The sequence below is a fragment of the Agelaius tricolor genome, unplaced genomic scaffold (assembly GCF_023055355.1).
Source record: "Agelaius tricolor isolate 1412-34295 unplaced genomic scaffold, bAgeTri1.0.p SCAF_10, whole genome shotgun sequence".
Taxonomy (NCBI): Eukaryota; Metazoa; Chordata; class Aves; order Passeriformes; family Icteridae; genus Agelaius; species Agelaius tricolor.
The window spans coordinates 20495424-20513013 of NW_027269270.1; the positions used below are offsets into that span (position 1 = coordinate 20495424).

At 45.8% G+C, this 17590-nt stretch overlaps 2 protein-coding genes across 6 annotated transcripts in view; one reads left to right on the top strand and one right to left on the bottom strand.

The window, feature by feature from the left end:
* The window catches only part of CFAP65 (cilia and flagella associated protein 65), a 31465-nt gene that overhangs the window by 12427 nt on the left and 1448 nt on the right, over nt 1-17590 (top strand). For 2 of the 4 annotated variants that reach the window (XR_011680395.1, XM_071435132.1), the window contains exons 15-31: nt 176-328; nt 1556-1721; nt 2280-2408; nt 2901-3126; nt 4071-4199; nt 4481-4657; nt 5328-5394; nt 9263-9373; nt 10152-10343; nt 11099-11257; nt 12561-12698; nt 13137-13253; nt 13852-13989; nt 14478-14543; nt 15626-15840; nt 16191-16340; nt 16862-17120. Coding sequence is in view for 2 of the 4 variants with exons in the window: in XM_071435132.1 (XP_071291233.1) it covers nt 176-328; nt 1556-1721; nt 2280-2408; nt 2901-3126; nt 4071-4199; nt 4481-4657; nt 5328-5394; nt 9263-9373; nt 10152-10343; nt 11099-11257; nt 12561-12698; nt 13137-13253; nt 13852-13989; nt 14478-14543; nt 15626-15840; nt 16191-16340; nt 16862-17120 (2592 nt within the window). In the remaining 2 variants the exon portion in view is untranslated. Of the gene's footprint in view, nt 1-175; nt 329-1555; nt 1722-2279; nt 2409-2900; nt 3127-4070; nt 4200-4480; nt 4658-5327; nt 5395-9262; nt 9374-10151; nt 10344-11098; nt 11258-12560; nt 12699-13136; nt 13268-13851; nt 13990-14477; nt 14544-15625; nt 15841-16190; nt 16341-16861; nt 17141-17590 lie in introns of those variants that run through there. The other 2 variants (XM_071435133.1, XR_011680396.1) reach the window with 2 other exon arrangements.
* The window catches only part of CDK5R2 (cyclin dependent kinase 5 regulatory subunit 2), a 37284-nt gene continuing 36515 nt past the window's right edge, over nt 16822-17590 (bottom strand). The window contains exons 2-3 of one of the 2 annotated variants that reach the window (XM_071435135.1): nt 17446-17552; nt 16822-17018 (exon numbers count right to left, since the gene is read on the bottom strand). The gene's annotated coding sequence lies outside the window, so the exon portion shown is untranslated. Of the gene's footprint in view, nt 17553-17590 lie in introns of both variants that reach the window. The other variant, XM_071435134.1, reaches the window with a different exon arrangement.

Consider the following 17590-nt stretch of genomic DNA (forward strand, 5'->3'; position numbering starts at 1 on the left):
TCTGGATGTTCATTCCCAGTGTGAATCTTTGATGTATATGGAGGTGGTGTGTCTGCAGAGAACTAGGTTAGTTACAATGGAGGAAGGGACTGTGCATTAAATGCAATTGTTGAGGTGTTTGGGTTTATTTCTGGACTGAAGCTCCTGTGGATACTTCTCCCTCTTGTGATTGCAGGCTCAGGCATGGACTTTTACTCCTGACAAGGAAACCAAGTATGTGCTGCGAGCTATGGTGTTTGTGAAGTGGAAAAGCTCAGAGCCTGTGTCTCCCACAGATGTCCATTATGTCTTACGGGTCATTGGAGAAGGGGCACTGGGCACCATCAGGGTAAGGAACAGGGGCCCACTGAGTACTAATAGGGGAGATCAGGGAGGGATGGGGGTGTTGGACTTTCCCTTTTCCCTGTACTGGAAGCAGCCAATAAGGATTCACAGCAAAATTCCCAGACACTGTTTTCAGTGTAAATGACAGTACACATTTTAGTGGCCTAATGGCAACATGTTGTAAATGTCCTGCCAGTTCAAATACAACCTTAACAAATCCTCTGGGATTGCTCTGTTCCAGACTAAACCGAGCAAGCCATTTGGCTACTTGGGAATCACGGTTCTCTCATTCTGTCTGTTCTCCTTCTCCATTTGTTTTGCTGTTAGTCTGATTTCTAAGTGTAGTGGACCTTTTAAAGTAGTATAGCCAGTACACCTCCATGTGGCTTTCCTCCTGTTATCTGCAGATCTGTGCAGCCACTTTCATTTTTTGTCAGGTTTCTTAACAAACCAGAGGTAAATAAAATAATACTTCGAAAGTCATTGCCCAATGTCAATCATGTTGATTGATGGGTGATAATGTCTTTGAGGTACATAGTCATCATAAATTGTATGTGAGTCCTCAACTAGCCAAAAGAGAGGGGCACTCTTTAAGCAGTCACAAAAGGGCCAGCAAAAATCTCTCAGCCGTGACTCAAGTGCAGCTGGCCAGCTAGTGTTCTCACAGCCCTGAATATGCTACATCCTACCCAGCAAACAGCCTAAAAAACAGTAGAGAAAGCATTTGGAGGAGGATTGAGTCCCTCACAGATCTGTTCCACATTTTATTGTGCTCCAACCACCTGAAAGGAGTTTGTAGCAAAGTGGGTGTTGGTCTCTTCTTCTGAGTAATAAGCAATAGGGCAAGAGTAAATGACTTAGAATTGCATCAGGGGAGGTTTAGATTGGATGCTTGGAAAAATTTCTTCAGGAAAGGGGTTGTCACTCATTGGAATGGGCTGCCCAATGAAGTGGTTGAGTCATCATTCTTGGAAATATTTAAAAACGTGTACTCAGGGACATGATTTAGTGGTGGCATTAACAGTGTCTAAGATTTTAGCGATCTTTTCTAACCTTAACAATTCTATCTCCCAGGGCATGTCAGGTCCTACACAAAGCAGGGAGTCCTTTGCACTGCACTGTATGGGCCATGTGCCAAGGGATCAGCATGTGGTGACATAAGTGGTGGCTACACTCAACCACTATGCTTGACATGTTAAAGTGACCTTAGCATGGTGGGTTTGTATTCCAGGCACAAAACGACTATCTGGACCTTGGAAATGTTCTAGTTGGTGATCAGAAAAGCTACAGCATTGTACTGCTAAATGATGGGATCTGTACTCTGAATTACATCCTCAGTGTGGAGCAACTCTTCACAGGGCCCCATGACCCTGAGGAGGTTCGCAGCGATCTACTGGGTACTGTAAAGGCATTAATATGGGACAGGACCTTAGTTTTCCTCTCTTTTCTCCAAAACCAATCTAGAATTAACTTGGAGGTTGGACTGCTTGCTGGTTGGCTTGCACTGATTCTCTCAAGCCTTAAGTTGTCTGCCCCTTTGTATAGGACGTGACTTTTCTATCTTGCTGGAAAAAGCATAATCCAGAGTCTGACAATTGAAGTTAGACCAATCTGGACCTTGAAATAAGATACAATTTCCCAGCAGAGGAGAAAGTTAAATAAAGGACCTTACCAGAAGAAATGTTGGAGCTCAGCTCTTATTTGCCTTTCTAGAGGACCTCCAGTTGGGAAGTTCCCTGCTCTTTGCTGGCCAGAGGCAATCTGGGTACTCCCAGTAAGCTGCCTACAGTTGTAGTCTGGGAATCTCAAGTTCAGCACTTGAAGCTAATCCTAACTATTAGGCAAGGGGTGGCAGTGGCTAGGGTGCAGGTAGACTTAGGGATCTGTGTGCCACAACATGTGTGGTGTAAAAGACAGTAATGCCAAGAGCCCATACCACCTCTTGTATCTTACAGCTCTAGAGCTGGAACATTCCAGAGGAACAATTCCTGCAAGATCAAAAGTTTCTGTTGGAATAAAAGTAAGGCCAGCCCGTCGGCTGCAATACACCTGGAAAATCAGATATGATATTTTCCCACCCAGAGGTGAGATGGATGTTTTGGGGTGTTCAGAGATGGGGGACAGTGTTTGTAAAAGAAGAGACTGACAAGACAAGGAGTTTTCAGCTTGGAAGGTGAAAAATGTAATGTCATTTGAATGAAAGGGGAACACAAGATATAAATAACTGTTTGTGATTTTTTCAGTGTGAAAACAAGGGGCACTTCATAAAATGTTTAGACTGTAGGTTTAAATCAAAAAAAGTTTTCCTCACATAGTGCAAAACAAAATTGTGTAAATGCACTGAAAAGGATCCCATTCATAGTCTTTTGGTGATGTCTAAATGCAGAAGTCAAGATACAACTAGAAGTCGGTGGTTTAGGGGTTTTGAGAAGCTGCCAAACAAAAGAGTATGTACAATGCCCATTCTTTCATTGTTCTTGGTAGGGTCTCTTTCCTCTTTGCTGCAGTCAGAATGACCCAGGCAGCAGCCCCTTAATAGTACATGACTACTTTTTGGTGTTTCTTTCTCCCCCAAGCTGCAGACCTTGCAAGTGCTAAAGAGAAGGAGGAGTTCCTCTGCCGCATTGTAGCAACAGGCGTCTACCCAACTTTGTGCATCACAGACGCTTGTACAACAGGGACTGCCAGGCGTAACAGCAAGATGCACATCTGGAAGCTCTTCTCCTTGGACACACTGAATGAATACTTGGAGCGAGACCCAACTCCTGGCGAGCTCACCTACAAAGTCCCCACAAGGCACAGGTGAGCTGAGGAAATGGCTTAGTGGATCTTTGAGTCCCTTGCATGAGCCAGACAGAGATGCTGTGGCTTATTGGAATGCGTTGTAGCTCCTTGCTGCGTGGCACCCTGTTTTTCCATCCTAACTGCTGCAGGCAGTTGCTCACTTCCACTTTTCTGCTTAAGCTCCCTTGAAAGGAGCCACAGAGAGAGAGAATAATTTAATTGCAATAACCTCCAAAAGTCTCTTATGTAGCTCCTTGCTCAAAGCAGGGACATATAGATCAGATTGCCCCAGACCTTATTCAGTTCTAAATATCTGAATATTCAGTGCTGAATATCTCTGAGAATGGAGAAACCACAGCTTGTCTGAGCTCCTGTTTAACCATTTCCATGGTGAAAACCCTTTCCTTAGTATCTCATCAGAATATCTTGTATTGCAACTTATGCACTTGCCATCCCTGACCCATTGCTTCATAAGGCTGAACAAATCCAGGTCCTTTTGTCCATCCTTGTAATCATTGAATGGTTTGGATTGGAAGGGACCTTAAAGATCATCTCATTCCAACCCTTCTGCCATGGGCAGGGATGCCTTCCACTAGACCAAGTTGCCCAGAGCCCCATCCAGCTTGGCCAATGTGCTTCAGCTCTCAGCCATTTTAGTGGCCCTCCATTAGGCCTGCTCCAGTATGTCAGTGACTTCCTTACACTGAGGAGCTAAAGAGAGACTTCAGGCTAAGCAGGACTCTCTTATGTCACTCACTTTCATTAGACATACATAAAGGATTTTGAAAAGAAGATCAGGTCTGCCTCATGCCCAGTGTCCTTTCTCTTAAAAGGGTCAAGAACATAAGGTCAGACAAGAATTATAAGGAAGACAGCCAGTGTGGAATGACCTTTCCCCTGTCATGCCCTGATGACCCTTCCTCCTGTTTCAGTTAAATATCTTCTTTCTTTCCTGTGACCAGCACATGCTTGATCCCTCCAGTGTATACCCCTCTCCTGCTGGATTTTGACTTTGGGTCTGCCCCGGTAGGCTCACAGCCTACCAGTGTGATGCTTCTGCTGGAGAACAAGGGTGTGGTACCTGTGGACTGGTAAGCAGTGCTCACTGGAGCTCAGCCTTCTTTTTGGGGGTCTGGAAGTGCTCAAAGGGCTGTGAGAAATTTGAAGGTTAATAGGGTGGGTTTTGTAGGTACAGCTGCAGCTGAGATCTGTTGATGAGTCTAGCTGGGAAAGCAATCAGGGAGATCCAGATCAGACCTGATGAAATGTGATGTGGCCACCAGGTGGGCTGAGCCCATTTGGATTGAGTATGTGACCATAGCCCTGGGGAAGGTGCATATCCTTGTTGCTGACCAGCTGATTGGTTCCCTAGGGCCTTCTTGTTTCCTTCTGATCAGAAGATGGACATAGAGCGCTGGGCAGAAGATGTTGACTTTACCCCCCAGGAGCTGCACCAGATGAGAATTCAGGATAACCAGCTCTTCAGTGTTTCCCCAAAGTCAGGAACACTTCTTCCAGGGCAGGAGGAATCTGTCCAGCTCTCACACAGGTGATGAAAAGCACCTGTTCTTCAGAGCTTCATGCTGTGTGCCAGAACAACACATGCCATCAGTCCCCTGAGTTTCCATGCCCGATTTTCCTTCCTCATCATATGTTCCTCAGTAGAAGCTGGGCAAGTAAAAAGTTCCTGAACATGTCCAGTTTCTGGACCCCACAGAGCTGGTCTTCCTCAGGAGAATGTTTTGATGTCCTTTAACACTGTAGAGCAAAAGGCATTTAGTGTGACATGCTGGGGACACTGGTCTGCCTTGACCTGACAGTTGAAGAGATGAACAAGATGCTGCACTTCTGCGCTTTTGATTATGTAATAATTTATTTTTTTGTCATCAGCTAGAGCTGCTAGCCCTTGTATGCCTGTAGAAGGTATGAAGAAAGCTGAATGCTTCCCCTCTCAAAGCAGACCATATCTGGGAAGTTCTGGCATTTTGTTGGCCTAAAAACTTGGGTCCCTAAATAGGTGTATGACTAAAATCAACATTGTATCACTCACTCCCTCCCAACACTGCTGGGTTCCCCCCACCTCCCCGTGGCCCTTACGCAGCAGTGACTCTTTAGCTGGGAAGTGAATTGTCTCTAATGTTCTGTGTGACTCTGACTCTGTTATCCTGGGCACAAGGTTGATTTCTACTGTTTTCCTCTCTCTCCTCTTTCACTGCTAGACATGAGTTCATTGGCAATGATCGCCTCCCTGTCCTGCTGAAGATTTCCTATGGCCATGAGATTCTGGTAAGATAGCAGGTGTCCCTTCCTTCCATTTGCTGAACAACAGCAGGTAGAAACTGAATTAATAGGTGTTTTCCCCAGAATCTGCATAGTGTACAGGGGGCTGTGGCTTTCCCCTGGAATTTGCACTAGCCAGGCAGCAAGAGAGGGCCAAGCAGAGACATAAAAACAATGTTCTGACAAACTTGTGGTTCCAGCACAGAGCGATGTGGGCAGTGCACTGGCAGAATGGCCCTTGGATGTTGCATCTGCTGGATTCTTCATCAAGAGCACTATTATTTATTTATTTTTTTATTTATTTATTATTAACCTTTGTATTTTATTAATGGCAGTAATGCAGAATTGCTTCTTCCTTCAAGACAACTCCAAGTCCAAAACAGCCTTCCCAGGTTTTACGGTCCCTGCATGTTTTCCACACTCTGGTGTAACTTATGGTAGGATTCCTGTGCATGCCTCCCCTCATTTCATCTGCCTCACTGTGAGTTGTTCCATGCAGTTCCTGGAGTTCAGATCTGCAGCCCATCCTGCTTCTCTCTTACGCAGCTTTCCTGAATCTCTCCATCTCATCAACCCTCCATACTCTACAACTCCCCCTGGAATATGCTTTTCTCCAAATATACCACCATCACCTGCTGTGATGGTAATTTGGGAATGCACAGAGTGGCAGAGCATCCTCCACCTCTGGGGTTACAGGGTCAGCTCCTTCCCCAAGCCCAGAAGATAGTCCCTGGGTTCCTGGTTGGCTGCAGCCTTTGTCCACCCACTTACTTCTCCTACCAATGATAGAGGAGATTCTTTCTCATTCTTCCTGCTCGACTGCTTTCTAAAGCATCCCAGAGCTGATCTGTGGTGTGTTTTCCCTGAGCATCTCCTCAGGCTTGGAACTAATTTCTCTCTCTCCCCCTCTCTCAAACTGTCAGTTAGAGTCAAAGTCACCTTGTTCTCTGCCAGGCACCACTCATGCCCGGCTGAGCCTTCCTGTCTGTCTCTGAAGTTTCCTATGAGACCATTGTGTTCACATATCTCTTTTATTTTTCTTTTCTTTCAGGACTGTTGTCAGCTGAAAATCCAACCCTTTGACCAAGCTGTTCAAACAGTGGCTTAACTGTGCCTTCCCTCAAAGCCCTTGGACAGGCTCCCTGTGCTCTGCCTGCCTGGCACAATCCTGAGAGTGACTGTGGGGAAGAGTTGGCCAGTGAGGGAAGAGGCTTTGGAGCACCAGAAGCCTACAGGGCACACATCCTCTCTTGCCATATAGCCAGTGGCTTTGGTGGCTACCATAGACCCCCACCCTCTGTCATGCTGTCCCTGCAGAAAGGGCTAGAAAAGCGTGGGATACCCTGGGGATGAAAAGATCCCTTGGTGCCTTTGAGCTCTGGCAGTAGGAGCTGTGTAAGCCAGTCCAGAGACATGGAGCAGTGCAGGTGGTTGCAGCCTGCAGAGATGCAGTGCCACGACTGAACTGCTGATATCAGAAAGTAGGAATGGGAGATACTTCTTGTGCAAGGAGGGCAGCTGAGGGACTGAGCACAGTGTGCCTGCTTTCCTTGCAGTCATGGCATGAAGTGCACAGAGTTTCCAGCTCCTGGGGCAGAAACTGCCCTAAATATGCTCACATTCCAGGGCTGAGCAAATCCTCACCTCGGATTCTGGTGAAATATGCAGAGCATATGCTAACCTTAAGCATATGTTAACCTGAAGCAAATGCTGTAGTGTCACCCCAAAAGTTAAGCTTTGGAAATTTCCAAAAGCAATAAACAGAGGAGGAGCCCGTTGAGCTGGGGTACTGCTTGGTTACTCTGTCAAATTCCAAATTATTTGGCTTCAGAGCTGTGTGGTTAGCCACCTGCAAGCCAATGCCTGTTTTTCCTTTGGGTTTAAAATCACATCTGTGATGACTTTACCTACATGGATAGATTTTGACCTCCTGCTCCTCTGTTTCCCCAACAGAGACTCCTGCTTCCCTGTTTCCCCAACTTAATTTTCAGGAGAAGCTTCTTCTCTGATATTCCTTCTCCATTCAGTGGCAAATTTTTAGTCCTCTGCTGATTTATAGGTACTCTGAATAACCCAAACTGATTTCCCATTGGCAATTTCTTCTGGCTGTAAGAGGAAACATCTGTAGGACTTCTGTGTTTCCAATTCCTTGTGCAGCAGAGAAACAAAGCCTCCCACTGCCTAATGCTTTCACAGATTGTCTTTTGCCTCTTCACCTGTAAGACTTCTTGTTCTCAGAGCTCTGAGATTGTTTGGCCAGGCAGAATTTGCAGCCCCCAGCAGTTTTAGTAGGAAAAGCCCAGCCAGCTCATGTGTTGCAGGCTGAGATAGGCTGGTTCACAGAACTCCCTGGAGAGAAGGGCTGGATCCCAAGGAGAATCCCTGAGCACACAGGTTTTATAAACTGCAAGTGTTTGCACTTCATAGGTGCTGGTTTGGTATTGTGAGGTGTTATCACCTGCAGCATGTGTTCTCCAGGCAGCTCTCCTCCCTGGGAAATCTGGCATCCCCTGGCATCCCTCTTATTATCGTAAGTCTTCACTGTGGGATGAAGTCTATGCACTCTAGAAGGAGAATTGATTGCAGCAAGTCATCACTTTTCTCCATTTGTCTCTCTTTAACTGATAATCCTCTAAATGTCATATCCTGTGTCAAATGGAAACTTGATGACAGTTTTTCTTGAGCAGTTCTGGTCTGTTGAAATGCAAGGTGGGTTTTTGATCAAAGTTATATAAATGGATGTTTCACTCCCAAAACTCAGGGAGGTTACTATCCCATTTTCCCTTGAAGTTTGAAAGCAAAGCTTTTGTCTTTCTCCTACTTTCACTTCATCTGGCAAGCTGTGGTTCTCAAGAGGCTGAATACTCATGTAGTGCTTTGAAAAGATCCCATGTGGGACCTTGCTAACCTTGAATTTCTAGTTCTTTTTCCCTCTACATTTTGCCTATTGATCTGAGCTGGAATGGGTTTTTTAAAAGGAGTTGTCATTCTCTGCTCTTTTTAAAGTGGCTGATACAGTATGTCCTGCAGGTGTCTATCTTTGCAAATATTGTCTTGTCTTTTACACATCTGTTTGAAAAATAGCCATGCTTCAGGCTTAATTACTGTGAATTGCAGCAACTTGGCTCCTGTTGGCCCATGCAGATACATTGCTAGGTGACTGCTTTGCAGCCTCTACCCCAAAGCAGACAGCTCAGGGGTACTTTAGAGTGATCCTGCAGAAAACAGTGCATCATCAGTGCATCTTCAGCCTGATTGTGGTTTTCTCAAAATGCAAGAGCTATGTAAAGGCAAAATCCTTTCTGTGAAATAGCTCTGTAATCTCTCCACTTTGCTTGGAGTGCCTGGTGGCTTCTTTGCCAACAGGATACTGTTGATCATTATTTGATCACTTAGTTCAGCTGGAATCTTCTTGCTTTTGGACTTGCTTCTAGCTTTTGGGCTGCTAGACACATTCTTGGAGCACTCCAGAGTACATCCAGATGATCCTTTCCAAGAGGAGGCCATTACTTACCTAAATCCTGTCTTTCCAAAGTATTTGGCTGTGAGAGCTGCACACTCTCCTATGTACAGTCCAGACACTTTCATTCATGGACAATTTCCACCATACAGTTGCACATAGAAGCACTGATGCTGGCATAGCAGAGAGAAAAGTACAGTCTTTCTGATAAAAGAAGAGAACCTTTCAGAGAAAATCTGGAGTAGGTTCTCCATCTCCTTGATTTTTGTCTTAGGACATGCTATCCTGGTATTAGCAATTATAGTTTGTAACTGTGTGGCCTTCCATTTGCAAAGTACTTCAGAGTCCTTGTGCAGATGTTAGTGATGGGACCAAGGCCCTGTGAGGAAGTGACTGCATTTCTCTCCACTGTAGCTGACCTTCAGTGGTGTGACAGTGGAACACGACCAGCGCTACGTTCATTTTGCATCCACCAAGCACATCTTTGCACCCATCGCTGTGGGGGGCTCCCACCCCCCCACACAGGTGAGCATCTTGGAGCCAAAGCCAGCAGCAAGTGTAGGGAAGGAGCTAGTTCTGCTGTGTCCCAAAGACAGGCAGTGTCTGAGGCAATTCTCAGAAAATGGAATGGCCTCCGTAGTGAAGCACCACAAGAGAACTCTGAGGATAGTTCTAGGCAGAGTTTGGAAATAGCTGCTGGGAAAGTACTTCTCACCATCTGCAGTTTGACAAGATTTGGTGTTCACTCTGTAATCAGAATGCTTATGAGGCGTGTTGGGCTGTTCACTTATTCTCTTGCATTGTATCTGAGTGAAAACTTGCCTAGCTGCTCCAAGTACTCTGGAAATAAAGCCTAATTAGTTTTTTAGTAAATTAATTTTACTTCCTTAAACACTTATTCAGCAAAAAGGCAGCTTTGATTATGTTCTGCCTAATTTACTTGGGAAATGAACAAGTCTGAATTGAATTAAGAGCACTTTAATAGAAGTGTTTTTGCATTTTACATAATCCGCTTTACAATGATCCCTTCAGCTAATCTGTATTAATTTTCCCCTAGTGTGAACTGACAGGACACCATTTGGAGAGGCACTTTGCTTATCAATGTACATGTGTGGTGATAAACCTTCAGCACAGCTGCCTATCAGAGCCTTGGTGTTAAATCTTGACACTATGAGGTCTTCTCATTCTTAGGAGATAAGCTGATTAATTAAATATTAATGCTTATCAGTGCCCCCTGGGGAAGCATTAACTAGTTTAACTTGTACCTGGTATAAAAACCACTGCTCTTTCTGACTCACTTCAGATTTATAAACTCTACAATGGTGGCTCCATGCCCGTGACATTTGAGGTTCAGCTGGACAACATTATGAAGATTCAGGAGAAGAATTTTCAGCATCCTGTGTTTGCCTGCCTAACTCCTAGAGGAGAAATCCCCCCTGGTGAATCAGGGCACATTGGGTGGATCTTCTCACCACTGGAAGCTAAAACATACACGGTAAGAGCCTCCTCATGACTGAAAGAAACAGATTCTGTTGTTGACCTAAAATTCTTTAGGTTTCTTACTGGTGGTTGTAATGAAATGCTACAGCTGAATTGAGCTCTATGCCTCTAAGAAGCAGAGCTGTGAGAGCAAATTAGTGGCTGGTCTGGTCTGGAAACAGAACAGATAAATTTGTCTCATAAGTTTTTTCTTTCCAAGAAGAGATATCTTCCACAGCCAGAGTCCTGCCAGTATTTATTTTTCAAGTAGCAAACAGTAACTGGGAATATCAGTAGTATCTGTTCAGATTTGTGGTTCATTGTTGGCCTCCAAAAATTCCCAGCAAAGAGACTGAAGTCAGTGTCTTCTATCATTGCAGTGTATGCTGCTGCAAACTTCTGAAAACAGCCTTCCCAAAGACCTCTGTCCTGGGCTGCAGCAGGCAGGCAAGGCCAGAGCTCTAGCACGACTTGTTGCTTCAGTCTGTGGTGAATGCATGGATAAATAAATAAATTTAACTTTAAAACTCCAACCTTTGCTCCAAGATGTAGTCTCTGTCCATCTCATACTGTAACTGGCTAATTGACTACTTAACCAGCTTTCCTGGGCTAACAGGAAAGGCCAAGGCCTGAAAGAGCAAAAGAGACTGGATTTGTCTTTATCCGTGCATGGGGTGTATTTAGACCAGTCCATTAGCAAGTATGCTAGCTTATTGCACATCTCTCCCAAATATGACTCTGGACTTAAAACCTTTATCTTGTCTGAGGCAGGTTGATGTTCTCATCCAGATCCTGGAGGGTGACTCGACCCAGATTACTTTCCAGGGAGTAGGCTACAATCCAAATGTTGTAGAAGAGGCTGCCACATCCAGACAATTTTTTTCTTCTGCAGTCATTCCAGGTTCTGCCAGGCTAACTGTGCCTGGGCAGGTAAGTCCAAGTGTGGGATATGAGCAATATGATCAGTCCAGAGACATGTGAGAGACTGAAATATACAAGTGGCCCCATCTTGCAATAGTCTGTGTTGCAGGAGAGTTCATTTGCCATGAGACAGAACAAGACATTTCCCTTCCAGCAGGTGATTTAGAGCTTAACTCATGGATGCTGAAAGGTGTCTTCTTTCCAGCTTGTCACTTCCACAGCCATTAGAACAAAAATGGGTTTGGGTTTGTCTGTGTAATTTTTTCTTAGAAGTTACCTCCCATCACAGCTACCTTTCTTCTGTGCAGCTACAACACCTTTTTCTTTCCTAAATCATTCTTAAAAAGACCATTATACTCCTGCCGTGCTCTGTCAGGGCTTGGCTGCCACCATTTCCCAGCCAAACTCAGGTGATTCATAGCCTGAATGCTGACTGCAGGATGGTCACCTATTCAGGCACATGCAGAGGAATGCACTTGTCTGACCTGCTGCTGGCTCAGCAGGAGCTTGTCTGGCCTGGCTGGAGCTGGCCTGCCAGCCTGGACAATCCGTTGTTAAACTCACCCACAGGTCCAAGCACAGTGAATGAGCATTACACAGTAGCAGCAGAGGCTTTCCCCTGGCAGGTAAAGGATTCAACCTGTGTGACATTAGCATGCCTTCCTTGGAGCCAGCCACAGCTCCACCTGCTCTTTTGCTTCCAGCAGGGCAACTATATTCCTGAGAACAGCAAAGAGAAGATGATTGAAAACTGCCTCAGTCTGACAATGAAGATGGCATTCTGCAAGGCTCTGTTGTCTGAAATGAAGTTTCTTTCTCTAATGATAACTGTACTTAATTAGAGATTGCGTTGTGCCTGGAGAACGGGACAAACTAGTAGCATATTAGTAGCAAGGTGTATTAGGGATCGATTTCCTAAAACTCACAGTCAGATTGATAGGGATTTGGCACAAGCACACACCTCATGTTTCTCAGCTGAAGTAGGAAAAGGCCTGGACTGAAAGTGCTGCACAGAGAACTGGGATGTTACTGGTCCTCTGTGCTCCTGAGATCCTCTCCTGTCCAGCACCAGTGTTATGTCTTATTCATTGCTCACTCAATCCCACTGCAATCCAGCTGGCCTTCTGATGTAATGTCACTGTAACCAGAGCAAAACTGAGAGAATTGTTACACTCTCTCAAGTTGCTAAAGATACCTGATATAATCTGTGAATTGCTGGACTTAGAGATGAGTATGACACTGAGATGACTGTATGGTTAGGTCCCATCTTCCTTCCCAGCTGTTCCTTCTGATTTCTCCTTGCTTCCTGCAGGCAGCCACCTTGTCCCATAACAGGATTTGCCTTGGAAATATCCCAGACTGCACCAAAGCTGGTCGACTTGTCTTTCTCAACAATATCTCAAAGAGCAAGGCAGTGGTGTTTAACTGGCAGATAAATGCTAAAGAAATGGTGAGTCCTCTTTGATCTACAGCCTTCCTGCCTATCTCTATTGTGCCATGAAAGGACCTTACAGCTCCATTTTCAACAAGACACTCAGTTCTAGGGAATTGGCTTTCTACTAGGTGATGAAAGGAAAAGTGAAGGCAAGGGTTAGGACAGAGGGAACAACAGAAATTCAGAAGGGAAATCCAAAGACTTTGGTGAGGTTATATGAAGCTGGAACTACAAAATGTAATAACAAACCTCAGGACTCTGTCTGCCAGCAAAAGCTGTGTTTGTTCTTAGAATGTATCAACTGCATCTCTCTCATGCCACATACCTCTGAGGAGAGGTGTGTTCCCTGTGAAGAGAAAGCACACAGGAAGGTCCCAGGACAGTGAAATAGCTCCTCTGGGGTTTTTTCTTTTTTTATTTAATTTTTTTCTCCTCCTCCTGCCCTTCACCCAGGTGTTGGAGATTGCTCCAAAGTCAGGGGTTGTGCAGCCTGGAGAGAGTATCCCTTGCTTCATCACACTGCAACCTACAAGGAATCCCTACTTCTGCAGAATAAATCTGGTGTGTGAGGTGAGACCCAAGAGGTACCTGTCTATTACCATGGCCTGGGCATGTTATTGTGGTTCCCAAATGGCTGACACCAGCAGTCAGCTGCCTGCTGCTTCCAGCTGAAAGAATCCTTCTCACACACTTCTCTCACACACTTCTCACTCCTGAAGACACCTAGCTTCATCCTTCCTGATGGTTTAAGCATCTTTCTGTCTGTGTGGCTCACTAGATGAAGTGTAATTGTGCAATGTATGGATTTGTGAGGGGAGCCCAGCTGCTAGAAGCGATGGTTTGAATGGGAATGGTTTTCAGTGGATGCCAAAGACTTGATATCTGTAAAAAACAAGTCTTGCTGCTTAATATTATTGGGGGCACAGACCAACAGTAATGTCCCCCTCAACACTTCCCAGATTTTTTTTGGTAAGAGAGTATATCTTCTCTGTCTGAGACTTAAAATACCACTGTTTTTACCTCTTCCTGCCACTGGAATACATGGAGAGCAAGTGGGTTTCTTCCTGGGACCTCCTGAAGGGGAGAAACAGGCATGGACTTGAGCCACAGACTGTTATTTGCAGGTCTTTTCTAGTCCTGCTCCTTTCAGTTATGGTTTGTTTGCTAGGTGTACATACAGGAGTCCCTGGTTCAGTATGAGAGGGACCTGCGTGAGTGGGAAAAGGAGAAGGAACGTCAGGCTGTGGAATTCACCATCACAGAGAAGGACCTTGAGACTAAGAAGAAGCTAACATCTCCTTCAGTGGTAAGTGCTCTCAAAACCTTGCACCAGCTTAGCTTGGCTTAAAAAACAGCAGCCAGTGTTGACAAGAAACATTCTTTAGGAAAACCTAGGCAGTTGTTAAGAGGACATAAGACTCTGATTTGTTAAAGACCTCAAAACTGATCTGTGGTTAGAGGAAAATTAGATCTTGTTTTCTAGCCAAGAATCATCTTACAAACTCTGAAATTTCTAGTGACCATCTGAAATTTGGAAGTGCATGAGAAGCCTTTGGAAAAACAAAGCCAGTGCCTCTGGAAACCAATGGTTGGATTTTTAACCATGAATAAACACTGGAGAGAAATGTGTAGCTAGCAGTAAGAATGTGGTCTGAGTGAAGAATGGAGGATGAGATCATTGACTCTCAGCTGGCACAAAGTTTAAAAAAGATCATAAGCTTTTGTTCTTCTCTGTATCTTCCCCACGTGGTAATTCTTCTTCCCTTTTTTTTTATTTAATATTTTATTTTTCAGAGGTTATCAGATTCTGCTGAAACAGAATATCTTTCAAAATCCTCACCTGTGATCAGGAAATACAAGGTAAGTCAAGCCTGTCTCACTCATGGTAGAATCAAACTGACTGCTTTAGAAAAGACGCAAATGCTGGATATCACAGTGTGGGAGTCTGGACAGGGAGCACAGCAGGATTTGTAGCTTCAAGGCTTTGGGAGACAGACTGTTTGGAGGAGGCAGAAGAATCACACTGTCTGGCTGTGTTCTCTGGCCAGTAACTTTCCAGCTGAGGTGAATGGGAACTGAAATTGGCATCAAACATGCACCCATGACTGGAGAAAGGGGGAAAGGTTTCAAATAAGCAGAAAAAATGCACACAGACAGGGCAATTGGTATCTGTACTGGTTTCATTTTGGGGCCACAATGGAATGTGTGCCACAGCAGAAAGCAGCAGGACCCTGGCAGAACGTGGTGCAGACACCTCAAGAAGAGCTGTGCTCTGTTCCTCAGGAGAAGGTGCAGACAGGAGCTGCCTTGGTTTAAATACACAGAAAGCTTTAAAGTTCAATTTGCCTGGTTCATCAGTTTCCACTCAAGTGCACAACTGTATGCACTGCTATAAGACAGCTTTTCCAGCAGTGGTGGGAAGGTGTGAAACAAGGTCCCAGTGAGTGCTCTGCAGAGCCCAGACATCCTAGCTACTGCTCTAAGGAACTTCCCCAATCTGACTGCTAGTAATGCATCCCCAAGTTGGCCCATGTAGTGTGGCTGGGGTCGGTTCCTGGTTTCCCTTCAGGTTTGGGGGAGGACAATTTCCCCACGGATTCCATCCACGTACATCGCTTCTCCTGCAGCACTGCCAGTGTGCTTGCAAGAGCTTCCATGGTGATGGATTGGAGAACAACAGCCCCAAGTACCTTAGGGAGACCCTGAAACCCTCTTGACATTTGGGGCTGGCACACTGGTCAGTGAGAAGGGAACAGATCTGATTTCCACTATGGCTGCTCATGCCTGTTATCAGTACTGCGGTGCTAAGATCATTTTGACACCCAGGATCTGGTGGCTCTGCTTGCTGGGCTTTCAGCTCTCATGCCTGTGCTCAAACCTACACCAGCCTACTTGTGGCCAAAGGACCAACTATATGCTTGCCATTTCTTTCTCTCCAACAGACATTACCCCCTATTAAAAGCCAGCCTACACCCAGTCAGCCACCTGGAGGCATTGAGAGGGGGCTGCCATTGGACAAAGATGCCAGCCAGGTGTGGGTCAAACCAGAGCCTCCCCCACCCTTGTCCTTACACCTTGATGTGTCAGCCAGGTCCTATGCTATTGAGGACTTTCTCAGCAACTTTGCCTTGGATTTTCCCAGATACTTCTTGTCCCGGTAAGAGATAGAGTTTTTTGGATTGGCTGCTTCATCTGAGCCAGGGCTGCCCCATGCTCTGATATGCACTGAACTTGGTGCTCTGCTCTGCTCCTCTCCAGTGCCTCAGTATTAAGTAAGAGGTGTCTTGCTTTCCCCAGCATTAGCTGACATGACCCGTTTCTCTCCCCACCTCAACTGTCAGAGCTCAGTGTTCCTCTTTTATGACAGTGTCCCTGCTCCTGTCAGAAATACAACAGCTCCCACCCCTCCCCTGCTTGCCTGACATGCTGCTGCAGTGCTAGAAGGGTGCTGGTCTTTGAGAGTTTGGTTCTGTAGTGCTGCCACTGATGGAACAACTCCTTTCTCAGCCCTTACAGCTCCAAGCCCTCAGACAGTAAATTGGCGGATGGAAGTGGGCACAGAAACAGGACAGACACGGAGTCCAAACGGCTGTCCCTGGCTGCTGCTTCTAAACAAGAGCTGGAGGTGGTGACTGACATACTCACAGGTGTCATCAGGTGTGTGCTCCTTCACCCTCACCTGGTTTGGAGCCCCTGTCCTCCAGAGAATGATTGCAGCATGGTCAACCCTCTGCTAATCCTGGAGGAATCTGTGCACTCTTGTTGCCAGAATGGGGGATCCACCTGCTAAAAACTGTCTTGGGGACTATGAGCTCAGATCCTGGAGTGACAGCCAAGGCAGGGGCTTCCTCCCCAGCCAGGGGCTGAGCCCATCTTTCCAGAGTTCCCAGGAACCAAGGAACTCTACCTACTGTGATCTTAGAAAGAGGCTGCATTGGGGTACACCTATTCAGTTTGTGAGCTCCTCAAATGTAAAGAACCAGCACTGGGGAAACAGAGGTAGTTTCACTGGCTCAAGCCTTCTTGCTGCTTCCCTTAGGCCCAGAAAGCAAGAAGGTACAGACTAGACACTGACATCAGTCAGTGATTTCCTCTGCTTTGTGGTGTCTTGTAATAATCCTCTGGGTCATACAGATAGTCAATTTGCTGAAACTTATCCTTTATTTTCCTCTTCCTAGGAGCCTCTTGGAGAACGGCCACTTCCAGAAGTCAGTGAGAAAAATTGAAGATGAACCTATTCCATATTTCTCCCAGTTCCAGTCTGCAAAATCAGCAGAGCTCCAGGACAGTAGACAGGGCTCCACAACCCCCTCCAGAGTCTCTGCTTCCACAGATCTTGACCATGAGAAGGATGGAGAGAGAAGAAAAATGAGTCAGGAAGCCTCTCCCAGTGATTTGCCAGAGTCTAGCGAGACTTTTCACCATAAGCAGTTGAGGGTAAAGGAGATAATAAGTAGGTGAGGAAGGGCTCAAAGCCAAGAGCTGCACAGTCAAGAGAGCCATGGCAGCACACTGCCTGGCCAGAAATCCATTTCTCCTCCAGCCCTGCAGCATTTCTGCGGGTGTGTTATGTGTTGTCTGGGTGGAAGTCGATGCTAGCCCACCTAGCCACCCTCTCCCAAATGTGGTTTGTGGGGAGAGATGGTTTACTGTGTCTGGGGTTGAGCTGTGGGCACTGCCAGGAGGCTGGTAGTGAATGATGTCTACTCTCAGGCACACTAGGCTATATTAGACATTGGGGTGCAGTATGTGCTTACCTTACCTTTCATTTTCACTGCAGTATTTCACCACCTTGCATTTGCTGTGGCTGCTCCCTTGTACACTGCTACAAGCATCAAGCATTATTCACTCATAGCAGCTACAGCACACCTTGGAGGGAGAAATCAGTTAAACTATAGTCACCAAAC